General features: G+C 38.1%; 1 protein-coding gene and 1 long non-coding RNA gene across 3 annotated transcripts in view; one reads left to right on the top strand and one right to left on the bottom strand.

Moving 5' to 3' along the window:
• LOC128315793 (uncharacterized) overlaps window positions 1-26,764 on the top strand; it is a 106,975-nt gene that overhangs the window by 3,242 nt on the left and 76,969 nt on the right. The gene's annotated exons all lie outside the window — the stretch shown is intronic.
• Window positions 15,046-26,764, bottom strand: part of CWC27 (CWC27 spliceosome associated cyclophilin) — a 190,808-nt gene continuing 179,089 nt past the window's right edge. The window contains exons 14-15 of one of the 2 annotated variants that reach the window (XR_003414567.2): window positions 17,644-17,737; window positions 15,537-15,652 (exon numbers count right to left, since the gene is read on the bottom strand). Coding sequence is in view for 1 of the 2 variants with exons in the window: in XM_015065317.3 (XP_014920803.2) it covers window positions 15,490-15,652 (163 nt within the window). In the remaining variant the exon portion in view is untranslated. Of the gene's footprint in view, window positions 15,653-17,643; window positions 17,738-26,764 lie in introns of both variants that reach the window. The other variant, XM_015065317.3, reaches the window with a different exon arrangement.

The raw sequence follows: 26,764 nt of genomic DNA, 5'->3' as shown, positions 1-26,764 counted from the left end.
AGCAGACTCTGCTAACAGCAGTGAGCCCAGTGCTGGGCTTGAATTCGCAAACCGTGAGATCATGACCTGAGCCAAAATCGGACACTCAACCAACTGAGCCACACAGGTGCCCCCTAAATCTTGTTTTAATAAACAATTATTCATACCTTTCCAGAATCATGAAAAAAAACCAAAAACCAAAAAACAAAACAAAACAAAAACCCCCAATCCTAGTGGTACTTTGTTAATGTAGCTTTCACATTTTAGCACTGTCTCTAAAGTGCTCACCAACATGGTTTGAGTAGAAGATTGGCAATGACTTGGAAAATATGTCGTCCTTGTAACATGGGCTTGAGAGTCCAGTGAGGGAAGACTAAAGGAAATGACAAAGCACCCTTTGGAGGATGATGACAGAAATCTACGTATGAAAATAATCACACCTTGGGGATCTTGGAGGGTCTGCAAGCACTACTGATTACTCACCAGTTGTAAGCTCTCCCAGCATTAATCCATCTTGGCAGTGGGAAGGACATTACTACATGACTGCACTGCCTGCTGGCTTCTTACAAACTCCTGGCTGGAAAAGAAAATGAGTGAATATTCACTCTGGAAGATGGACTTGTTTCCTGTGTAGAGTCTGCCTCATGGAGGTCCTTCAGGCAAGTAAACCAGGTTTTAAATTTTTATTTTTCTGTTGACCACATTCCAACAAATTTTGAAGCATCTAATTCCTATCTTGGAAGAGTTTCCTTAAGGTTTAACCAGACTCATGTCAGGCCAGTGACCACCAAGGTTATTTTTTTAGCCCTATTATAATTTTAGACTGCAATGTAAATGTCAAATCTCCCCCACCCCCCATCATATTGGCTGAGAAGGGGTGAAAAAAAACCCTGCTTCGTTCTTGAAGGTGCTTTAACATTTTTATTTCAATGTTTACTTCGTTTTCAGCGTGTAAGATGGTTAGAGAAAAGGTGCACTTGTAGAAAAACAAAACATCCTCCCCTCCCGCCATCAGTGGGATATATTTTACTCACAAAGAGTAAGGATAATGTAGGATACAAGGCAAAAGAAACTGGCATTCAGGTGCTGGAAGACTTCGGCCACCATGGATTTTGAAATGGCTGTCTCTTCAAATGGTTCTTTATGGGTTTGTCAGGAAAAAAAAGCCAGTAAGTTCAGGAAACATTGTCCTGGATATTTAAAGGAGGGAGAAAGAAGAGAGGGGAGAGAGAAAGGGGTATGTTTACCATTCTAGCATATTACTAACCCTTGTTAGAGGAGGTTGTCTTTGAAGAGAGGCAATGAATACTTTTCCTACATTTTGCATTTAGGAAGGGTTCACCCAGGAGCTGAAGGCAGGTCATGGACCATATCAGAATGTCATCCAGGAACATGATCTTCCCTAAGCCCAGTAAGTCATGAAGATCTCATTCTTAAACTTGGGAATATCACTAGCCAGTGGAGAGACACTTTAGTTACTTGTAGAGCTTACAGGGCTGTGAAGAATATCTTTGTTCCTCATCATACTGGGTGGCTATTGAATTATAGGCTTGATGAGGAACCATCTTCCTCAGAGTGTTGTGGAAGGTTGGAGGCCAGAAGCAGAGGGCTGTGGCCCTGGGCAGTGATTCGCAGAAGTCTTTTTAGTTACTATAGAGTCTGAAATTCCAGATCCTTCTCCTGAACAAGCCATGGGGCTCTGCAGATGCAGTGGAACATCACATGGCTCAAGTCATGGATGATTGTCTTGTCACTGAATCTAGAGGCCTGTGCCCCACATTTTACAGGAAGACAAGCATTTACTGGAATATTTGCCCTGGGAAACAGGGAAGGGGTACAGGCTAAGTTGTATTGGATAGGCAGCCCTTTTAGCTTCCACCTGCAAAATACCTTAGCTCCAAAGGCTATTTTAGCTCAGGGAGAATTGACAAGATTCCTCAGAATTAGAGTCTAAGAACAGAGCCCACAGAAAACAGGAGCAGAACAAGAATTGCTACTAGGAAAGGGAGAAAGAGAAATCAGGATTAAGAGTGGGAGGACAGTGACCTTATCCACAGCAACTTCTTACTCAACACGTCTCTGGAGACAAGGGAAACAAAAGCAAAAATGAACTATTGGGACCTCATCAAGATAAAAAGCTTCTGCACAGAGAAGGAAATAAAACTAAAAGGCACCCGACTGGAATGGGAGAAGATATTTGCAGATGACATATCACATAAAGGGCTAGTATCCAAAATCTATGAAGAATTTATCAAATTCAACACCCAAAAACCAAATAATCCAGTGAAGAAATGGGCAAAAGATGTGAATAGACACTTTTCTAAAGAAGACATCCAGATGACTAACGGACATATGAAAAGATGCTCAATATCACTCATCGTCAGAGAAATACAAATCAAAACCACCATAAGATACCACCTCACAGCTGTCAGAATGGCTAAAATTAAAAACTCAGGCAATGACAGACGCTGGCGAGGATGCAGAGAAAGAGGAACCCTTTTGTGCTGCTGGTAGGAATACAAACTGGTTCAGCCACTCTGAAAAACGGTATGGAGGTTCCTGAAAAAATTAAAAATAGAACTACCCTACCACCCAGCAATTGCCCTACTAGGTATTTATCCAAAGGATACAGGTGTGCTGTTTCAAAGGGGCACATGCACCCCAATGTTTATAGCAGTGCTATTGACAATAGCCAAAATATGGAAAGAGCCCAAATGTCCATTGACAGATGAATGGATAAAGAAGAAGTGGTATATCTATACAATGGAGTATTACTCGGCAATCAAAAAGAATGAAATCTTGCCATTTGCAACAATGTGGATGGAACTAGAGTGTATTATGCTAAGTGAGAGTAGTCAGTCAGAGAAAGATAAATATGACTTCACTTATATGTGGAATTTAAGATACAAAACATGAACATAAGGGAAGGGAAGCAAAAATAATATAAACACAGGGAGGAGGACAAAGCATAAGAGATTCTTAAATACAGAGAACAAACTGAGGGCTGCTGGAGGGGTTGTGGGTGGGGGGATGGGCTAAATGGGCAAGGGGCATTAAGGAAGACACTTGTTGGGATGAGCACTAGGTGTTATACATAGGGGATGGATCACTGGAATCTACTCCTGAAATCATTATTGCACTGTGTGCTCACTTGGGTGTAAATTAAAAAAAAAAAAAAAAAAAAAATATATATATATATATATATATATATATATATATACACATATATATATATACACACACATATACATATATATATATATGTATATATATATAATTTTAAAAAAAGTGGGGGGAGAGAATTCCAAGAAGGTAGATTTGAATTTGAATTTGACAGGAAGAGTATCATGAGTGATCTTTGAGAGAGCAATTTACTAGAGTTTCAGTAGGACTCAGGAGCATCTGGGCTGGCTAGCAAATGGAGAAGGCTGAAAGCAAAGGGAGAGAAGGACTAGCTGTTTCTCACAGTTGTGCCATTTTGATCATTGCACAAGGGTACCATGACTAAGGGGACATGATTTCCATGGCCAGCAACATAGATTTGATATTTGTTATCTCAGTTTTTCTTGCAGATGTGGTGAAGTGTCTTTTTCAAACAAAATCAGTATATTATTTCAATTTTATGACATATGGAAGTAAAATGTCTTGGGGAATGGGTGCCTCTTTCTAATTCACACAAAGGCACCCTATGGACTAGTAATGACCCTGAGGAAAAAAAAGCATAGTGCTCAAAAGACATTTCAATGCTATAAATCATGCCAAAGCTATAGAATCCATGAAATACTCTAGAGAGAATATGTTTATTTTTTTACCCTTCTCAATACTGTGGTTAAGATGTAGGCATTGAAGGTTAATATGTTTATGCAGGTGACAAGTAGGAGATCCTGGAAATAAATCTTTCTGTTTTAACCTGTATCAAAATGCAAGTACATTCTATGTTTTGAAAATTTGTAAGGGTTTTCTTCTGCAATCCTGTCATTTCCTAACTCCCTCCCACTTGGGCATGAGATCGTTTTCTGCGGTTGCTAGATGAGATTTGAAAGTGGCAGGAGAATGGGTAAGTGGGAAGGAATCACTACTCAAGTCAAAACCACTTGGCTTACATGTGAAATCCTCATTGTGTTTCAAAAGCATCATTTGAAACATATAAATAGTGAATTTGACTTTCAATTGTGACACCTTAGGTAATGAGGGCCTCTAACAAAATTCTCCCAATTTATATTCTTTCCTATATCCTTGGAAGAATATTAAGAGAATGAGTTGATGGAGCTCAAAATAAAGAAACAAACAAACAAAAATAAATCCACTTATCTCTCTTGTACTGTAGTATAGTCAGTGCTGCCAAAAAAGAGGCACCTAACAGAGGATATGTAAAGAAGAAACACTCTAATCTTGATGTTATGATGGGGCACATTTCACTGATGAACTTTTTGAATAACTAGTTAGCTATCTACTAATTTCAAGGTTTTATGAAACGATGGCTGTGGGAAGGTTATACTCAAATACCTGGATAAATCACCCATTGTTTCAGTGAACTCAAGTGCTTTTTTTCTGTGTGATAAATAAATGACTCACTTAGCCTTGGAGCACTAGAGAGATTTACCAAGATCATTTGTTACGATTACCTATCAGGTAAACATTGTGTTCAGGAAGGGCTGTAGTGGGAAGTGTTGTCCTGCTGCTACTCACGCTGATTGCATAGGTGTATTTGACTTGATGCTGTTTCTGTGGAAAATTCCTCACATCAGAGAACACAGTGGATTTACCTAGGAGCCTATTACATGAAGGAATAATGAGGGGTTGTGATTTTTTGGGTTAAGAAAAGAAAATTAAATGTGTTTTATCATTTTATAGTCACATGTCCAATAGATGGTTTTCATTTTCTAGCTTTCCCCTTTAAGGCAGCATGTCTAAGTCCAATTTTCAGAAAATAGGCATCAGAATTGGTTGGGAGAAATTGTTAAAAACCAAACAAAAACAACAGCTTCTTAGGCTCCTATCCCAGATCAATGGACTTGTCATTTCTGAGGCCTGGGAAACTGATTTTAACAAGTTTCCTGAACCTTCTGCCTCCTCTAGGGTGATTTTGAAACACATTAATATATTTATGATCTTACATTCTGTGTTTTTCCTCTGGTTGGAGGAGGGGGAGGAAAGAGAGGGAGAGATAGACAGAGATTGAATCTCAATTTTGTACCAAACCATGAACAAGGAGAGATTAACTTCTGTTCAAGGCTCTTTCTCTTTTGAAATGAACAAGGAAGTAGTTGAAGAAAACCTGGGTGTGTTTGTAAAGGGCATACAAGTGGCTGTGTAGGCTGATAAGCCTGGGGCTGTAAATATTTGAAACTGCAAATTTGTAAAACCATGAATTGCATAGATATTTAGAATATTTTTTTAATATGCGTGAGCACACTATTATACAACTAGCATAGTTTGAATCTAATAGATTGGAATTTGTAAGATAAACTTGATTCTGATCAAATAAGATACTTGGAATTTTTAAAAATCTACAAAATATCTAAACCAAGAGCTAAACATTCCAAGGTTTCATAAATTAAGGATTTAAAAAATATATATTGTGGGGCGCCTGGGTGGTTCAGTCAGTTAGGCATCTGACTTCAGCTCAGGTCATGATCTCACCATTCATGGGTTCGAGCCGTGCGTTGGGCTCTGTGCTGACAGCTCAGAGCCTGGAGACTGCTTCAGATTCTGTGTCTCCCTATCTCTGCCCCTCCCTTTCTTGTGCTCGGTCTCTGTCTCTCAAAAATAAATAAATGTTAAAAAAAATTTTTAAAAATATATTGTAGCTTTTTGGATTCAGCCATAATTCATGCCTGTTAACAGGCTTCTATAATGCCAATCTGTCAAGTAATGTATGTATTGTGTAATTTCTCACAATCTCATTTCATCTAATTTACTCATACCTTTGTATATCTAAAGTTTACATTATATGCTGTATAAAAGCAAATGCCATTAAAATACCATCTTTTTGGACTTTTCACTGAAGTTATGTCTACCTGACAACCTGAATCCAGCCTTCTCAATCCTTTCATGAAATTGGGCTTGACGAGAAGGCAATGTAGGTGGCTCATAAAAGAGAGATGTGTCTGTGGTTCATGTACCCTCTGCCCATGGTCCTGGCTGTGGCCTCTGAGTGGGCAGTTGAGGGGAGGGGTCTCTTGGGGATCCCCTCTCACTTTACTACTGTGGTGAGGCTGAAGGCAGCTGCTTTCCCAGGCCTCCGCGCTTCCAACCTTAGGGTGATGTGCAGTTTCACTCCCTTGTCTAGCCCATCATGACTTCCTGTTCTTTTTCTGTAATGTTTTTCAGATCCACTCCTTCCTGTTGCTTTCCCAAGCCTGATTCTGATCCAGGCTCTAATTACCTCACACACACCTGCACTCTCCTAACATCCTCTTTCCTGTCTACAACTTTTCCTCTCACCATTTTTTTTTTCAGGGTTGTTAGAATCCTCTTCCTGAAGCATCATTTCCATCACACTCCTCCTCCAGCAGCTCTCAGTTGCATCAAATCTAAGCTCCAGGTTCTCTGCTCCAAAGCCCCCTCTTGTTGCCTGGGCCATTATCTCCTTTACAGCTGGACTCCACTCCAGCCAAGCAAACGTCCTGACACCATGTCTATACAATGCTATAACATCTGGTTAATCCAGTCAACTCTGTCAGATCTTCAGTTAATCATCTGGATGTTTTGTCTACAAGATGCCAAACATCTGGATTGACTGAAGAAATTCACTACATTGATAGAAATTTTTTTTTAACTGAATTGACCAGATGTTTTGGCATTATGTAGACACATTGCTGTCTCCTACATTTATCTTAATAGCTTGTCTGCACAATGTCCTCTCCACCAGAAACATGACCTGTCTTCTCAATGCCATGTTCCCCTTTCCTTCCATATTATGGTCAAAATTGTCTGTCATGAAGCAGTTCTAGATTAATGCCACCAAACTTAAATCCTGGTTCATTCTAGCATCCACTTAGTTTTTACATATATAATTTGTTTCAGGTCAAATCATTGTGTTCTGTGTTTTAATTTTTAGGTATTGTCTTCCCCCTTTGCCTCCCTAGATTATAAACTCTATAGGCAAATATAAGGTATACTGTAAAACAGTCTGGCTTGTGTAGTGAGAGGCATGGTGGCTTGACCAAGAGCAGAAATTCTGGGAGTCAATCTTATTTTTAATTCTAGCTCCTCTACTTACTGTGTAACCTGGACAAATCATTTAACTTCTCTAAGCCTCAGATATCCTCCGCATTTGTAAATTGGAGATAATAATAGAGCGTACTTCATAGAGTTGTTTATAAGGATTGAAAGAGTTACTCAAGATAAAGTGCTTAGAAGGGTGTCTCTGGCATAAACTATCCGTTAAATTTTTGCTCTTATCATTATAAGTTTTGTAAGAGCTTGGTTTTCGTGTCTATGCTTTCTTACTGTGACAGCTAGGTAGGAAAGGCAGCTGTTATTGTTCCCATGTGAGAGAAAAGAAAACATACTAGGAAGTTATACCATTTACCCATTAAATCACTTGCTGGTCTGAAACCTTATAGCCTTACTTTCTACATATTATGTGTTAGCCCTCAGTTCTTTCTAGTCTCAGGAGTTAGAATATTGCTTTCTATGAAGAGCAGGTACTCAGGGCTCCTGGGTGGCTCAGTCGATTGAGTGTCTGACTCTTGATTTTGACTCAGGTCATGATCCCACGGTTGTGAGATTGAGCCTGCATCTGGCTCTGTGCCTGCTTAAGATTCTCTCTCTTCCTCTGCTGCTCTCCCCTGCTCATGTGTGCTCTCTCTCTTTCTCTAAAATAAACAAGTAAAAAATAAAAGTTAAAGAGCAGGTGCTCAAGGGATATGGGTAGAAATGTGTTTCCCTACACACCAGTGGTTCCCCAAAATTGGTCTGTGGATCAATGCCCATCTGTGATAAAGTGTCTTGTGTTAAAAGGAGAAAAAGATAATATAATAGGTTTCCTAAAGCTAAATTTATTCAAATGTTAGAGCTGTCCCTGAGATGAGGTTGAATCATTCATTTATTTTTAATGTAAAAATGTTCTAGCTCTGTGAAATGATGGCGATCTTAAATTATAAAATGTGGAATAATGTTATATTGTATACTTTTTAAAAGGTACTTGGTTGATTTATTCATTCAACAAGTATTGTTTATTTTTATTAAAACTTTTTTAAATGTTTGCTTGTTTTTGAGAGAGAGACAGAGCACGAATTAGGGAGGGGCAGAGAGAGAGTGAGAGACACAGAAATCTGAAGCAGACTCCAGGCTCTGAGCTGTCAGCACAGAGCCTGATGCGGGGCTTGAACTCACTGACTGCAGGGTCATGAACTGAGTTGAAATTGGACAGCTAACCAACTGAGCCACTGAGGCACCCCATCAACAAGTATTTATTAAGTATCTACTATTTGTTAGGCATGGTTCTAGGCACTAGAACAATAGTAAAGTAAACTGAAAAAAATTCTTGTCCTCATGGAGGACCCTCTAGGATAGGAGATGGCTGATAATAAGTCAGTGAGTAACCTCTCTAAGGCACAGTTTCCTCTTCTGTAAAATGATAATAAGGGCCTCTGCTACATAGGTTGTTTGTAAGAGTTGAATACATTGGGGGTGCCTGGGTGGCTCAGGTGGTTAAGCATCATACTTTGGCTCAGGTCATGGTCTCACGGTTTGGGATTTGAACCCTCTGTGGGCTCTGTGCTATCAGCATAGAGCCTGCTTCGGATCCTCTGTCTCCCTCTCTCTCTGCCCCTAGCCACTCTTGTGCATGTGCACTCTCTCTTCCAAAAATAAACATTAAAAAAAAAGGGTTAAGTATATTAGTGAGGCAGAGTGCTTAGGTGTTCATAGTATTATTGAATATAATGGGAGACGGAGATTTGGAAAGATTGAGCATATGGGGAGGAGATGGGTTGCAATTAGAAAGTAGAGCAGTTACTATAGGCCTTCTTGAGAAAGTGCCATTTGAGCAGACTTGATGGAGCTGAGGGAGATAGCCATTTGGACATCTTGGGGAGAGTGTTTCAGGTGGAGGGATCATTCAGTACCAAGCACCTGAGGTGGACCACACCCAGCTCATTTGATGAAGTGCTGGAAGGCTGGTGTGGCTGGCACAGAGTAAGCAATGGGGAGGGTAGTGAGAGAGGATGTCAGAGGTTAAGGGGAAGGGGTGGCAATTATCTGGAGTCTTGTAGGCTTTTATGGGTATATGAGTTTTTACTCTGAATTAAGTGAGGGAACTACTGAAGGGTTTTGAGGGGAGAAGTATAATTATATGACTTCTGTTTTAGAGAGTTTCACTTGGCTGCTCTGTTAATAATAAATTACAGGGAAACAAGGGTAAAGCAGTGAGACTAGTTAGTATTTGTAGTCCATGTGCAAGTTGATGGTCCCTTTGACCTTGGTGGTAGCAGTGGGAAGTAGTAAATAATGGTGAAATTCTGGATATAGTTTGAAGGTACCATCAACAGAATGTCATAACAGAATGGATGTGGGGAGTGAGGTAAAGACAGGAATCCAAATATTTAGCCCGAGCAGCTGGAAAGATGGCATTGCCCTTAGCAGAGATAGTAACACTATGGGTGAAGTGGGACTGGTGGAGGCATGGCTAGGAGGCTAGGAACTGCAGAGGAGAGTGTAGTTTTGGACATGTCATTGATGGGACATGAAGTCCATATAATGAAATTGTGAAATTTCACTCTGAAGCACATCTGGGCCTCACATAGTATCATGTATAACTTGTCTAAATTAATTCAAAAATCACTTGTTGAATTCTTTCGTTGCTTGGGAGATAGTATCCATTCTTAGTCTATTCAGTTACACTGATAATACAGTACAACTTTAGAACAGAGATAAAATGGTCATATTCCTCTTACCCCCGATAAAATATTTCCTCAGAAATTGCAAATAAAAGAAATAATTTGTACACATCAGAAAGAGGAAACTCACAAATTTTAAGTTCACTCATGACTGTTGAGAACTAGCCATAAAATATATTCTGCTTTAAAATAGTCATTTATTCTCTATACATGATACCCTTCATATTTCAAATATATTGTCTTTAAAACATTTGAATATTGAAGCTCCAAGTAGATTAAATTCAGAAAATATAGGAGGAAGTGAAGAGTTTCCTCCTCTCAAAAATTTTTTTTTAATCTTTTAATGTTTATTTATTTTTGAGACAGAGAGAGAGAGACAGAGCATGAGCGGGAGAGGGCAGAGAGAGAGAGGAGACACAGAATCTGAAGCAGGCTCCAGGCTCTGAGCTATCAGCACAGAGCCTAATGCAGGGCTCAAACCCATGGACCATGAGGTCATGACCTGAACTGAAGTCGGGGCACTTAACCTACTGAACCACCCAGGCGCCCCAAAATTATTTTGATTATTAAAAAGTATCTGTACATTAGCAACAGTTACTCTTTTTGGCATCATGAAGATGAGAGACTAAAAATTTTCAAAAAGACCATGAATACCTTCTTGTTGAGTGGTGCTAAAAAGAAAGCCTCTAGAAGTTGTTTTTGCTGAACAAGTAACATGAATACCATGATCTAACCTTAAAGGAATAATTCCCAGCAGATGTGGAGAGACCAGACTTCTGTTTGCATTTTAATTAGAAGCCGGTCTTCTTTTCTCTTCAGGTAGCATTCTCCATCTCTAATCCAAAATACCTTAAAAAAAATTAAAAGATGAATTTATATGTTATCACTTATTAGAGAATAATTGAAAGACCTATAATTCCATTTCTTTCCTTCCTGCCCCGCTACTTCTTTGCTGTGCAATTTGGTTGCGTCTTGAGTTGGACATGTGACTGAGGCAAAAATGACAGGCAGAGGGAATAAGAAATGTGAGCCAAGTGGCTTTGGAAAACTCCATTGAAAGAGAATCTAAAGATACAAACTAGTCATAAAAACATAGAGTGCAGATGTTACTAGAACTTAGAACTTGACCAAATTATGTGAAGTAATCTTAAAAAAGAAATACATATGAAGATTGTCATCTTGGAAAAAGTTTAAAAGCTTTTGTGAGTTCTTTAGTGCCAATGCAAGAGTTAATATATAAGCTTTTAGCTCCTGGTGAAACAGAATGGGAAAAATTACTAGTTGTATATTGGGGCTTCCTTTGGTGGCTTAAAGTCAGCCGTGGTATTTACATCATGGAAATCTGCAAATGCTACAAATCAGCGCTTTTTTTTTTCTTTCCATTTATTTTGGGAGCTGATTGTAGCTCTGCATTGGGATTAATGAAACTTTTAGCACCTGTGACAAAGGTATTCCTGCATGGCTTTGGTGAGGGGCATTTTGGGGAATAAATGAGTATTTTTTTCTATAAGCAAGGGACTTCTAATACCCATCTTAGTAAGATTTGGTGTTTTATTATTTCTCTTGGAATTAAAATTTCATCAAATTCTTATGAAAAAGGATTTCTCTAAAATATGGCCTTTGTTTCACTTCGCTTCATTAAAAGGTAAAAGAAGATAAAATATATGTGTGGCAGGAAAACTTCCTGCTTTCTAGTAAGCAGAAGTAGTACCACCTGATAAACTGTGTAGAGTCACTGGAATGGAGTCAAAGCCATAGAGAAATCAGACCTGCTTGCTTTTTTTTTTTTTTTTTTTTTTGTGAATGACAGTGTTAAAGAATGTAACCCCTCTTAACTTCTCTACACCCCTAAATACAAATTGCTTATACTGTTACAACCCTCAATGGTAACTCACTTCACACCTCTTTTTTTTTTTTTTTTTTCTTGTTATCACTAAGATTAAACAGCATGTTTGGGCAATATTCTGCATTCATCTAACCTTTCCCATACAGGCCGCACTGATACAACAGAACAGGTTTATGTACCTCACACGTCAGATCCTATCAAGAAACTTGGTAGTGACAGTTTGATAAGGACACCATAGCTTATTGAACTTGTTCTAAAAACAACAGCAGCAAACCACTCATCTCACACGTTTTAGTGACCTTGTTCTATGGTGTCCCCATTTTTAAATGCAGCAGATGTATTACTGACTGTGTGGCTTTAGAGCATAAAGAAAGCTGAGGCATGTGACAATGTATGTTTTGATACTACTCTTTTAAAAATTGTAGAGAGATCTGTATTTAATTCAATTACCTATTGACAAAGGAGAGGTCTAGGGCTAGTTTTAACTTTCACCTTGCCAACAGCTTTAACCAAAGTGAAAAAAAATGGCTGGTCAGAAAGTGAGAAAAAAATTGCCAGGACCTTTTGCTCTTCAGAAAATCCAGGATTGTTATAGACAATGAACAAGAATTGTTAATAGACTTCACTGTTTCAGGGTAATATCTCTAGGGCAAGACACATAAAAGTAAACCCAAATAAATAAAACATTAGAATGAACCATAAAGGCTAATTTTCTTACATGTTTTTATTTTTTTGTCTTTTGAACTGATTTTTTTTTTTTTTGGCCCAAACACATTCCTGTGACATTTCCAAAGACTTTACTATAAGCACATTAAATACCATATTTAATAGATTATTTAAGTTTTTAAGCTTTAAAACATTGTTATTATTAAGTTAAAAGTGAATTTTATTCTCATGGTGAAATTTTCTGATGGGATTCTATCTAATCTTTGAAATTTCATATCTTTCTGCTCCTTGTGGTTAAAGCAGGATAAGAAGCATTCAACCAACTGAGGGTTTAATTTTGTCACTTTGTTATCTCTTTATACCTACAAATGTCATTCTTCCAGCTTGTGCTCTGGAGCTCTGTGGTCCCCTCTGTTGTTGGGATATAGTACACTGGTAAAGATGGAGATATTCAGGGAGAAACAGGAGAGAAACCTATACGATTCTTTTATAGAAACAAATACAGTGCTAATGCATTTCATAATAACCAACAGAAACTTTATGAATATCCGTGAAACAACTGATGTTATAACTTTGTGGTGAGGGGAATACGGCACACTTCCAAACACTGGCTTATATTTTGGTGGGTTTGTGTCTGATCACTCTGCTTTTGAGTGGGTTGACATTTCTCCAGAACTCCCATATCATACCCTCTCCTCCTCTTTGAAACATTGTCCTACTTCTGAAGCACAAAAGAAAGTGTTCTTGTTAGTATCAGGAGCCCCTTATGTTTTCTCATCTCAGATTCTATAAAGGATCATAAAGGAAAAAACATGAAATATTTCAGGGATACTAGAATGTAGAGAGGGAATAATATAATAGGCCTGAGTACCCACAATCTCCCTTAAGAAGTGAAACATTACAAATGAAGCCCCTTATATATTCCTTGTGCCTCCTCAGAGGTTACCACTATTTTCATACGTTTTTATACTTCTGCCACACATTGCCACATGTGTACATCCATAAACAAAGTAGAATGCTGTTTTGCTTGTTTACATTTTTATATAGATGGTTCCCTTTTTTCCCCCTTTATTATTATTTTTAAATGTATATTTATTTATTTTGAGAGAGAGAGAAATAGCACAAGCAGGGGAGGGGTAGAGAGAGAATCCCAAGCTAATGGCACATATGGTGCCCGATCCCATGAACTGTGAGATCATGACCTGAGCCGAAACCAAGAGCCAGATTTAACCAACTGCGCCACCCAGGTGCCCCTCACATTATTATTATTTTTTTTTAATAAAGATGTCATATCCACATCCTATTTAAAAAATTGTTTTAATGTTTATTTATTTTTGAGAGAGACAGACAGAATGCTAGCGGGGGAAGTACAGAAAGAGAGGGAGACACAGAATCTGAAGCAGGCTCCAGGCTCTGAGCTGTCAGCAGAGAGCCTGACACAGGGCTTGAACCCATGGACCGTGAGATCATGACCTGAGCTGAAGTCCGTTGCCTAACTGACTGAGCCACCCAGGTGCCCCTCCCTCACATTATTTTTAAGATAAGCTAACACATATAACTCTTGTTTATTGATCTTTACCACTACAAAGTATTCCATAGTATGGCTATACAACAACTTAGTTATCCATTCTTTGGTTGATGCTTTTGTGTATATTTAGTACAGGTTTTCTTGAGCAATGTTGTGAGAATTTCTTTAAGGGACAGACTTAAGATTAGCATTTTTGGATAACTGGATATGCCTATCTTTAACTTCACTAGATACTGCCATGCCCCCAAAATTGAATCATCAGCAGTGAAACCAGCAATCTGTATAATAAACCCTCCGGGTTCGAAGTTTCAGATTCAGTAATCTGGAAGTGTAGTCATGGTGGTGGGGAGTCTGGCAAGAATTTGCATTTCTTTTTTTTTTTTTTTTAATTTTTTAAAAATGTTCATTTATTTTTGTGAGAGACAGAGAGACAGAGCATGAGTGGGGAAGGGGCAGAGAGAGAGGGAGACACAGAATCCGAAGTAGGCTCCAGGCTCTGAACTGTCAGCACAGAGCCTGACGCAGGGCTTAAACTCATGAACTGGGAGATCATGACCTGTGCTGAAGTCGAATGTGCAACTGACTGAGCCACCCAGGCGCCCCAAGAATTTGCATTTCTAACGTCCCCAAGTAATGCTGTTGCCACTGCATTGTAGTGCCTGGGACTACATTTTGAGAACAGGTGTTCTAGGGAAAGTCTATTGGATTACTTTTGGGAAAAGAGAGCCGATGAGACACTACCTGGAAAGATGTGGCTGGTGAGGTTTTATTAGGTAACCGAAAGTTAGCCTGAGGTATTATTTGAGGATTCAGATTCTAGAAAAACTGAGTTAGTATAGATAATATACAGTAAATAACCAGTGTGAGTGGTTGTCATCAAGAGCTACATTCTTGATAGTTCTGTTGCTAGTGTCACCTCTGCATGTGCTCTTGTTGCTATGCTGAAAGGGCAGAGGAGTGGGCAGGAGGCCTGCTGTTGGGCTAGGGTGTGCAGTGAGCATGGCTGACCTTACTTAGTGTATTAGCGTCTTGATTATGTGTATAAAACCCAGGCATTGGCTTAGATGCAGGTGACAATATTCCCTTGGAGATTCCTCAGGCTTTAAGGCATGAAGCTACTGGGTCTTACTGATTTGGCTATTTTTAGATATTTATATGCAAAACGACAACAACAAAGATCAATCTTTATGTATATAATTTTTATTCTATTCCAAATTCAGTACTGTGGTAACAGAATGCCAGGGAGGTTTCCCTTAAATACTCTTTCTTGAAAGAAACTTCTTATAAAAAGTCTTGAAAACAAAGCCTTCACATATTTTAGGATAAAAAGACATAAACAGGCTGGCACAGTCTACAAATGGTTAACATGTAAACTGGCAGGAAAGTTATTTTATTTCAGATTTAGCAATAGAAAAAGTCAATTAGGGAAAAAAAAGCATGAACCAAAAGCATTTGCTTACATCATCCCACAATTTACATAACAAGATAATTTTTTTTCAAAACCAGACAACAGGTTCAAAAATACTTCTTTTCACACCCTTAAGTGATGTTGTTGGGAACAACGGCTGTTATAAGGCCATTTATTGCAGGCACATTTCTACCTAATTATCATGACTGTAATTTTATCTTCTTTCTTTTTTCTCTCTCATCAGCTTTTTGCTTTCTTCTCGTCTTCTCTTATTCACCGGATTCCGAGGATCATAGATTTCGAATGTGTCTGAATCTTGCATGCTTGCATCTTTCACTTTTCTGCTTTTATCCTCAAACTGAAGTACATGTGACATCCTGAAAAGGGAGACAGACAGTTCAGTGATTTAGGCAGGAGAATGGAATGTGGAAATTTTATACTATACTGTCCTTGGCAGAATGAACCATAAGGGTACAGAACACCAACATGGGTTTATTGTTTGTTGGTGCTTATACCACATGGAAACCAACTTCTCAGAAAACACTTAGATTTGAAAAACATGACTGGAGTTTGGTCCTGCTGCTTTGTGTTTTTAGTAATGAGTCTCTTTGCCTCTGTCTTCACTTGAAGGTCCTTCCTGGATGAGAGGTTAAAAGAGCTCTACCCAGGGTATTCCTTCAACTAAGAGAACATTCTGCCAGCTTCCTTTAAAGAGCACACTCACTTAGCCAGAGTGGGCAGGGTTGCAGAGCAAAACCCCTAACAAACCAGCCCTATCTGATCCTGTTTTTAGTAGTTGAAGGGGTCAAGAGTCAGGAATGTGTTAAGAAAATTCTTGTTCAAATGGTGTTATGATCCTTTTTCTGGGGAGTTGCAGGGCAGGGTTAAAAAAATTATTTTTTTTCGTGCAAAATGAAACTAAGCTTTGGCATGGCTCCATGGACTAATTTCCTCCTCTTACTGTTGATTACAACAAATTTAACCATCCTGCTTTCCCACTTTATCAAATGCTTACTGGTCTTAAGGTATCAACATGTGCTTGAATTGTAAGTGGTCATAAGCTGGCTATCCTTAGCAGCCGGGAAATATGTAAGTGATTAGCTCTGCCCCCATTAGGAGGTGTCAGAAATAAATAGGGAAGTCAAAGACCAGATTTCAAGGCAGTTGAATGAATTTGGAAAGAGAAAAGTTCAGTTTTGACATATAAACAAAACTTCTAAGGCTTTTCCTACTCATTATAAAAGCAATTTAAAAATGGGCATACTCAGCACTTTTATCACAGCTGATAGGGCTAAATTGCCTATAGGATTAACACTCCCCATACACCCATTGTAACTTTCCGATGAAACCCAAATATTACATTAATTTATTTTTCCCTAAATAAGCAGAGATTTGGGCAGTAGGTAATAGCACAAAATCCCCCACCCCTTTTCCCTGCAAGTAGCACATATGCTGAGTGAAGTTTACTTATGCGACAAACTCTCATGGATATATTCAGATTTTGAAGAAAAGATTTTGTGGCAAATAAAACGTTGCGAGATTAGTGATACTGCAGTTACTGAGGGTTCAGTAGCTACTGTTCTCCAGGGGTGACAAGTTGAGTCTTAACTACCATTCCCAACACTTCTATATGAGAAAAACTACTGGAATGCAATTAGTACAAGTGATATTATTATGTAGATGACGTAGAATATACTTTAACTTACTAAATGAGGTAAATCACATTCACATTTCTATACTTCATTATTAATAATGCTACTTACATCAAATTTCATAACTAATTTTAATACATGAACATGCCATATCATTCATCAGAACTGCTGACTTATACTTCTTTGCTTTAGTAAACACCCTTATTTAGAAAAGGTGTCATAATTCGTGTGTCATGAGTGGACCTAGAGGATATTATGCTAACTGAAATGAGCCAGACAAAAACAAATACCACATAATCTCACTTAGGTGTAGAATCTAAAAAACAAAACAAATCAATAAACAAGCAAATTCAGACCTATACATGCAGAGAACAAACTTATGGTTGCCAGAGGGGAGGAGGGTGGGAGGATGGGCAAAATAGGTGTATGGACATGGGATGTATAAGCTTCCAGTTATGGAATGAAAAGTCACCAGGATGAAAGGTATAGCAAAGGGAATATAGTCAATGGTATTGTAATAGTGCTGCATGGTGACAGATGGTAGCTACACTTCTGGTGAGCATAGCACAATGTATAGAGAAGTTGAATCACTATATCGTACACCTAAAACCAACCAATGTGATACTTTATGGCAGCTATATCCACACATACAAAAAAGCCCAACCAACAACCAAACAGAACAAAAAGAAAATCAGAAAGTATAGTTATCTCCTTACCATAGCAATTGCAGTGGAAAAACCATGCTGTTAAATTTTAAGAGTGGTGACAGTGAAGCCCATGCTTCCTGTTTCCAATTTAAGTTGTTTCTATCTTCATTAAAAAAGAGCAGATATATTTAATGGAAGAAATGGAAAAAAGAGCTCTGAATTAAGGTAACAAAGAAAAAGCACCAATTTTATCATAGATAATCATATAATTTAGTAAGATAAATTTGTAGATTCTTTGTGGGAGGAGGAAAATAGGGTATTCATAGGTATTGATTACAACTTTTCAATTGGAGATAACTAATAAAATCCCAGATGTTACAAATACGAAAAAAAAATGCATCATAGGATCATTGCTTATTTAAATGGATTCCTCAGAGGTTGATTTTCCTGTCCTTTCAATTTCCTACAGTATTTAAGTATTAGCTTCTGAGAATAAACAATCTCAACTCGTAGAAAGAGGCTCATCATTCTACATTCATGGTAACAAGGGACTACTAGACCCAGTTTGAAACACAAACTGGATTTAATAAATTAATGATTTGCATAGGCCTAAATGACCAGTGACAACTCAGTTCAGTAAACACACCTCTGAAAGCCAACTAATCAGTGACAGCCTTATGATTTTGAAGGTTGGCCAATCAGTGGTCAACTCAGTCTAGTAAACACATTTCTGAAAGCCAGCCAATCACTGACAGTCTCTCCTGAGTAATGGGGCTTCTGAGGCTGATGTCAACCATTAAATAATTCCTGACCCCAAAACTCTATATAAGATTTGCAACCCATTTAGCTCAGAGACTGTGCCTAAAAGCATAGCTCTTCCTTAGTTAAGTAATAAATTAAACCTTTTGTTTCAGGTAGTGAGAGGTGGCCTTTTTCTTAGATACTTCTTACATTTTGTGCTGCATTCCCCAAAGTATACTTTTTTAGGAATTTTAAGTGTACTTTCACTGATGAGGAACAAGTTTAGAAAGGTGGGAGGATGTTCTTTTTAAGGTCCTTTACCACACATCATGGGGAGTCCAGATCCTGCACTGCATTTCAGTAAGTGCTTAGCAAGTGATTCTTGTGTAGATACCTAAGCCAAAACCAGGAAGTAGCTCAAAACATGCCCTTTAAAACAATTTCATTCAATACTCCCATATTGATAGTGAAAAACAAAAACCACTGTCTTTAGTTAACTATTTCTATTTCTAAAATTATTGGTCTCTCTGCCCAAAAATACAGATGGATTTTTTGTAATATCCATTTCTATTAGAGACTGTCCACATTTCAAAAATGGCTTTGCCAGAACTTGTCAATTAAAACCACATAGGCACCTTCCTCCTTTCTATCCCACGAAAGTATCTTGCAACTATTGGATTTAGTTGGCTCTGGTATAAGAAAGAACTCTAGACATGTGAACAACAGCACAAAGTCCACAAAGAGGAACAGATTTTCCTACAAATTTGAAAAAAACAGAAAGCTGTAAATTAAAGTAGCTGTCTTTTTCAACTGTTTGTTTCATACACCACTGCACTAAACAAGTCCAACATTTTGATTAATAACAAACCTAAACCCAGAGGAAAGAAAGGGCTCTCAGCTTACAAACTACTTCAGCTTTAATATCATAATACTTAGCATGGCTGGTTACTCAGCAATAATATTTAATCTTTAATAGAAATAAAAGCATAATCAAAATGGTTCACCCATTTATCTTTCAACATGCTTTGGTCACTTCATTTTAAAAAGCAAAACAAAACAGTTATTATGATTTTCAGCATAATAAACTCCTGACCTATGTGCCTCCATAAATCACAGACTGCAGGAATTGAAAGCATGCCCACATTTTACAGTCTCCTGTGAGAATACACATGCAGACTTAAAATACAGACTTAACTCAAGTACATAAGGGTCTGGTCATTTACAATTTTGTATGTACCAATAACTCAGTACTATTTACTCTGTGGCTGGTTATGGAACTGACCAAACAAGAGCAGTGAATTTTTTGGAATTAATTGCATGCTGATCATTTACATATGAACATTTTAAAACTTGTTCACTTGAAGGCAAAGACACAAAATTTAGTTCTGATTAATAAAAAGATTTACATAAGCTCAGATTCTCAAATAAGAACACTGACTTGGGGTGCCTGGGTGGCTCAGGTGATTAAGCGTCTGACTCTTGATTTTGGCTCCGGTCATAATCTAATGGTTTATGAGATTAAGCCCCATGTCGGGCTCTTTGCTGAGATCACGGAGCCTGCTTGAGATTCTCTTTTTCCCCTCTCTCTCTGCCCCTCCCCTGCTTATGCTGTCTGTCTCTCAAAATAAATAAACAAACTTAAAAAAAAAAAAAAGAACATTGACTTTAGTGTGTTACAGAAATATAGAGGCTTACCATTTTCATAGAGGTTGTTTGACAGAGTAATTTTTTTTTCATATGGGATTGTATGAAATTATAAACAAAAGCAAACAACCAATTGTTTGAAAAAGACCTGGACCTTTAATAATCTCACTAATTTGACATCCAGTTTTAGAAGTTCTCCCACAGTTGTGAAACACATGAAGATTTATGACAGCAATTAATATTAATGGAGAACACAAGAGAGGTACTTAGTCTCAAACATACAGTAAGTACAATATAGAATTCCAGTACTAATTTGTTTCTGACAAAAATGCAATTAGGTTATTTATGCTTATGTAATGTAAGCTGTTATCTTTTTCACTGGAAATTTTATAAACCACTCGTTTCCCATTTCCACTCGACTCAGACTTTTGTAGGTGTTCTAACTGTTCTACATCTATACTATGTCTCTTTCAACCTCCAAAAGTTCTAAAATAGTCTTTCTTTAAAAAAAAAATGTTGTTTTAAAATTAAGTAGGCTCCACACCCAACGTGGGACTTGAACTCGTGACCCCAACATCAAGAGTCACATGTTCTACAAACTGAGCCAGCCTGTTGCCCCTAAAATAATCTTTCTTTCTTTCTCTCTCTATTTTTAAATGTTTATTTATCTTTGAGACAGAGAGAGAGAGAGAGAGAAAGAGAAAGAGAGAGAGTGAGTGCATGAGCAGGGGAGGGGCAGAGAGAGAGGGAGCCACAGAATTCAAAGCAGGATCCAAGCTCTTAACTGTCAGCATAGAGCCCAACGCGGGGCTTGAACTCACGAATGTGAGATCATGACCTGAGCTGAAGTTGGATGCCCAACCCCCTGAGCCACCCAAGTGCCCCATAAAATAATCTTTCTTATACATTTCTTTCATACCATTTCTTTGACCAGGAATTATTGGCTATTGTGTTAGACTGAACAACTCGGCTGGACCCTTAAAACTCTGTAACAACTGCATCTTCCTATCTCACCAACCTCATTTCATTTCTTTCATCAATTACTCTTTTGTAATTGGCTGTTGACTTAATTGTGAACAGACTGTCAGTTATTTGAGACAGTATGAGTCTTGTTCACAGCTGTATTCCCTGTGCTGAGAATGGTGATTTGTGTTGTAAAGCAAAGCCTTCAGATCCTTTGTACTGGCCAGGCCTGCTGGCTGGTACTAGCTGGTTTGCTAAACTAACACTTGACCTCCTTTTGTGGGCAGGGAATGTCTTTTATTTCTGTGACAAACTTCTAAAATGTCTAACAGCCTCTGCAGAAAGTCTCAGGCTCAGCACAAGCCCACCTTTTCATGACCTCTCATAGTTTAGCACATACTGATTGCTGCTTTTCCACTGTGCTCCTACCAGTGACAGCTAGTTTTATTTGTTCCTGCTCATAGACTGCAGTGGGAGCATGCCTTATGTTCTTTTCCATTGACTTTGGTCCCTAATGTAAAACTAGATAGTTTATTTTTTATTTTTTATTAAGTAAACTCTACATCCAGTGTGGGGCTTAAAATCATGACCCGGAGATCAAGAGTCACATACCCCACCAACTGAGCCAGGCAGGCGCCCCTAGATTCTTTGTATTTTTTTTAGCTTTTTAAAAATTTTATTTAAATCCAAGTTAGTTAATATATAGTATAATAATGGTTTTAGGAGTAGAATTTAGTGATTCATCACTTACATATAACAGCCAGTGCTTATCCCAACAAGTCCCCTCCTTACTATCCATCACCCATTTAGCCCATTAGATTTTTTTTTTAAAGTTTGTTTGTGTGTGGGGGGGCAGGGGGGGGGAGAGAGAGAGAATGTGTGCGTGCACACACACACACGGGGGAGGGGCAGAGAGAGAGGACAGAGGATCCAAAGCAGGGCTCTTGCTGATAGTGGAGAGCCTGAATCAGGGCTCAAACTCACCAACTGCAAGATCATGACCTGAGCCACAGTCAGATGTTCAACCAACCGAGCCACCCAGGCACCCCTAGATAGATTTTTTTTTTTTTAAAGCAATGTCTCTCTAGAGCACTACATCAAACACAGATGCATATTAGAATCACTTCAGGAGCTTTAAAAACTATGCCAGGCTTCCACCTACAGAAGTATTGATTTAACTGTCCTCGGATGGGGCCCCAGCATTGGTAATTTAAAAGTTTTTCCTGGTGATTTTAAAATACAGCCAAATTTAAACTATAACATTAAAGTTTAAGAACCTTTACATTTTCACACTGATTTATTTCATCAGCCATTTGTTCTGGCCCCTTCAGAGATGAATTGCTAGTTCCTATTGACAAGCTACTCACATACTTGAAGAAGCAGAAGTGGCCTCTGAGCCTATTAACTGAATAATCTCAAGTGTATTATCCATTTCTTATATATGGTGTGAAGATAAGGCAAGAAGCTAGATTCAATTATTCACTCAATAAACATTTGAGGACTTTTTATGTGTGAGACCTACTGTCAGACACTGGTGACACAAAGCCAAATATGACCCAGGCCCTGCCATCCTGAAGTGAACAGTCTGTTCAGGAGATGAACACACAGATACCAGAACAAATGCATATGTTGGAATTGCCTGCAAAGTGTGAGGCAACAATTATAAGACGATCCATTGATACAGCTCTCTATGAAAAGCTTTCACATGTTGTCTGCTATTATCTTCATAGTAGTAACTATATGGGGTAGGCAAGAAAGATGTGGTTATCACCCCCATTGCACAGACTGGGTAGTGGTTATTTTGGAATAAAGAAAATGCTAAAAATGCAATTGTAAAGAGACCAGAATTATTTGTGTAGCTCCCAGGCTGGCCTTTCAAGCAGTTCCAAAAGAGAAGCTCCAAAAATGTGGGAGCCTCTTTGGGCACCTCTCTTTTAGATGAACACTTGCTTAAAAAAAGGGGGGGGCGGTAATTAAAATTCACTGTAAATTTTATCTCAGCCTCAGTTTCTCCTTATACTTCCTACAGTGGGGATGCCACCCCATTCTGGTGGAAGTCCCACAGGGGTATAGCCAAGGGCCCACAGCCTGACCCTATAAGGGTAGAGGTCTGGCAGTCTCCTCTCAGGCATCTAATTACTAAGGCATGCCTTGTGCTTGATGATGGTATCCAGGTCTTTTCTGTTATATATATATATATATATATATATATATATATATATATATATATGTATATATATATATATTTTTTCAAAAATGTAAATCTAGCCATGAAAACTCTCCTGTTTTAAATCCTTCACTGCTCCCCATTGTCTGCACAATGAAACCTAAATTTCTTATGTGGCCTCTATGATTTGGCTTTTGCTTCCCTCTTCAAGTTCCTTTGTCACTCGCCCCATCACATTTATATCCCAGGCATCCTGAATTGCTTGCAGTTTCCTGAACAGGGCCTGTCTCCAGCCTGTTTACTGCCTCTCTATGGTGATAACCCTTCTCTCCCTCATACTGGCTGAGGTGTCACCCCGGATTTCTCTCCTGGCCTATCCTCTTTTTCCGTGGGGTTAGGCCCTCTTCTGTACAGCTCTCTAGTTTAGGCTCCCTCACTAGAGTGCACTTGGCTCTGTTTTATGGGCCTTTGTACTAGCACCAGTCACCAATACTTGGCAAGAAAAACACCTTCAATAAATTTCTGATGAATTAATAAATGTTTCTGAGAAACCAGTCACTTCTAAAACCTTTGGCTAGAATTCTGGTTTTGTTCACCATTCTCCTGGATAGTATTAACACATAATTCCAAATTACTTAGCTATTAGGTTTTAAACGCTTGAGTTTTCTAGGTTAGTAATTCTCCTTTCAAACTCCATTAATACCAGAGAAAAGGCTAATATTCAAAAATCTAAAACAAAATATTTCCACCACTACTAACTCTGTGCTATGAAAATCCAACACTTTCTCAAATGGCCACTTAAATTATCTAATGATTACATTTGTCTTTTGTACCCTTTGTCTTTGAGGTATGAGGTGGGGGAAAATGCATATATTGTCCTCAGCCTCCCTCCACTTGGGTTGAAAGGCCTTGCCATTCTTTGTGAAACGTTGTCATCCACGTAATTTGTCTTTTCTGTACTGTGTTGACAGGTTCTTATTTCTCTGTTAAATTAGAATTCTTAAGAAATCCAACTAAATAACTCCTGGTTATTATTTAAGTTTATCATTCTACGGGACTATAGATAGGGAATTTAATTGATATGGTTGAAGTTTTTTGTTTTTTTTTTTTTTTGAGGGGAGAGCTGGAAAGGAGATTTGCATTTGAAAAGCAAAAACAGTCCTTTTTGTTTTTAAAGAAAAATTTCAGCAAGACAAAACAATTATCAAGTTTTGCCCACATTTGATTCTCTGAAAGGACCACACCCTGTTCTGTATCATAGATGGCCTGCAGCATGCTTTCTTTGTCCATGTCACTTCTCTGGAATGCCCCACCACCCCCTTCCCATTGGTCTGTGTCCCTTGTCCTTTCAAAGCCCAGTGTAATTCCCATTTTCTCCTAAAATTCTTCTCGGACTGCCCTGGGTTTCATTCAGGGCTGGCTCTTACTTTTGAATTTATCTGACACTTTCTTGGAAACTTTTGTGGACTGCAGTTGGAAGACCTGGGTTTGAGTTATAATTCAGTCGCTAAATGTTACTGGAGGACAGTCACATTGCTTTTCAGGCCTATTTCTTCATCTGTGAAGAGGAGATGGTAATATGCACCCTAATTACCTCACATAATTAGAATGAGATTCAAACATCATTCCTCCAGTAAGTCCAACACTTACTTTCATGTCAATTTATTTTGTATTCTGTATGTATGTATTACATACAAAGTGTGCTTGTATAAAGTTATCATTTTTATAAAACTCTGTTATGCTTCATAGACTTTTTCAAAGTGTTTTCATTTATATCATCATACACAAGAACTTACTTATTTGATCTTGCCTAACTTTGGAGGCCTACATATATTTAAATTTTTTTTAAATGTTTATTTATTTTTGAGAGAGAAAAGGACAGAGCATGAGTAGGGGAGGGGCAGAGAGAGAGGGAGACACAGAATCCAAAGCAGGCTCCAGGCTCCGAGCTGTCAGCACAGGGCTTGAGCTCACGAACAGCAAGATCATGACGTGAGCCAAAGTCAGAACACTTAATCGACTGAGCCACCCAGGTGCCCTGGCTTATATATATTTAAAAATATATCCTGTCTGTCCTAGACTACATGCCATTCGACGGGTAGAAACTGTTTAAAGAATCAAAGAATTATAGAAATTTTACTTTTATAACTTTCGTGGCATGATTAGCATGTATTGACTATTTTTATGTGTTTTTCCTTTGTGCAAAGTAACATAATCCTGAGAAGCAAAAAGAAAAGACAAACAAAAATCATCTGTAATTCCATAGCTCAGCAGTAACTAGTATAAACATATAGGTACATCACTTCCTGTACTTTTTTAATGCATCTCTATACATATATATGGATGTATGTATTATATATATGTGTGTATATGTATATATATTTGAAGGGATCATAATGCATATATTTTATACTTTTTACCCAACTATACCATGATCATCTTTTTTTTTTACATGGATAATTATACTTCTATGTAATTTTATTCATTTTCTAATATTTGATCCTATAGATAATTTACAATCAACCCTGTATTGTAGGATTCTTAGGCTTGTTCATATTTTCACCTTTATGAACAGAATGCTGCGAATAATATCTATGTGAATAAGAAATATTTGGATTTTCTTATTTGTAGTAATTTTGGGAAGGAGAGGCAGGTTCAACCTTCTTTGTTTTGGTAGCATAATTCTTTTTCTTTCAGAAATGACCCTTCCCCACTATGAGTCCATGTACTTGGAGTGGGATGACACCCCCTTGGGCTTGTCTCAGGGAGGGGACGCATGGAATAGGCCTGTCCAGAATAACCAGTAATTACATTTAGGGCATGGGCATTTGAATTTGAAAAGGCTAAACACAACTGGTTCAAGAACTTTTTCTAGAACTACTGGGTTGACTACATAACGTAAACCTAGAACTTCTGAAGACCATCTTTGCCAACCCCTAGGGGAAGTCTTGGATGAGGCCAAGTGAGAGGAAAATGGAACCAGGAGACAGAAAACAGAGGGAGGGGGAGAGAGAGAGAGAAAGAGAGAGAGAGAGAGAGAGAGAGAGAGAGAGAGAGATTCCTGACACTGGTTGAATTCTCTGATCTAGTCACGCCCTAGCTCTACTCCTTAAGCTTTCCATGATGGATAAATTTCCCATTTTTGTTTAAGATATTACTATCATTTGTAATAATCTTTACTAATGCTTAGGATATATTCCTAGAAGTAAAATTCTTGGGACAAAGATTTGTACATATTTAAGGTATTTCATATGAATGGTCTAACTTCCCTCCACAGAGGATTTATCAGTTTACAATCTCATTGGCAGAGTGCCTCATTTTGCTCTAATACCTTTTGTTTTTATCCCCTCCCCCCATTTTTTGGCTTTTTGAATTTCTTCTTTTGTGATATGTGTGTGCATCCTTTGCTCATGGAAAAAAAAGTGGCATATTCATCTTTTCCTTATGGATTTGTGAGAATTTTTACTATGTTAAGAATATAAATCCATATTCATCACATAAATTGCAAACAACTTTTCTAGTTTGTCATTTATCCTTTAATTTTTTTTTTTTTTTTTGGTCTAGGTTTACCTACCTATCTCCTTTCCTCTTCCATCGATCCCTCTGTCCTCCCTTCCATATAGAAATTTACAATTTTTTTATACAGTCATTATGAGCAGTCTCCTTCTGTCTTTA

This window comes from Acinonyx jubatus, chromosome A1 (genome assembly GCF_027475565.1).
Source record: "Acinonyx jubatus isolate Ajub_Pintada_27869175 chromosome A1, VMU_Ajub_asm_v1.0, whole genome shotgun sequence".
NCBI classification, from domain to species: domain Eukaryota; kingdom Metazoa; phylum Chordata; class Mammalia; order Carnivora; family Felidae; genus Acinonyx; species Acinonyx jubatus.
Note: the sequence above shows the minus strand (reverse complement) of the source record. Positions and strands in the feature narration are given on the sequence as shown.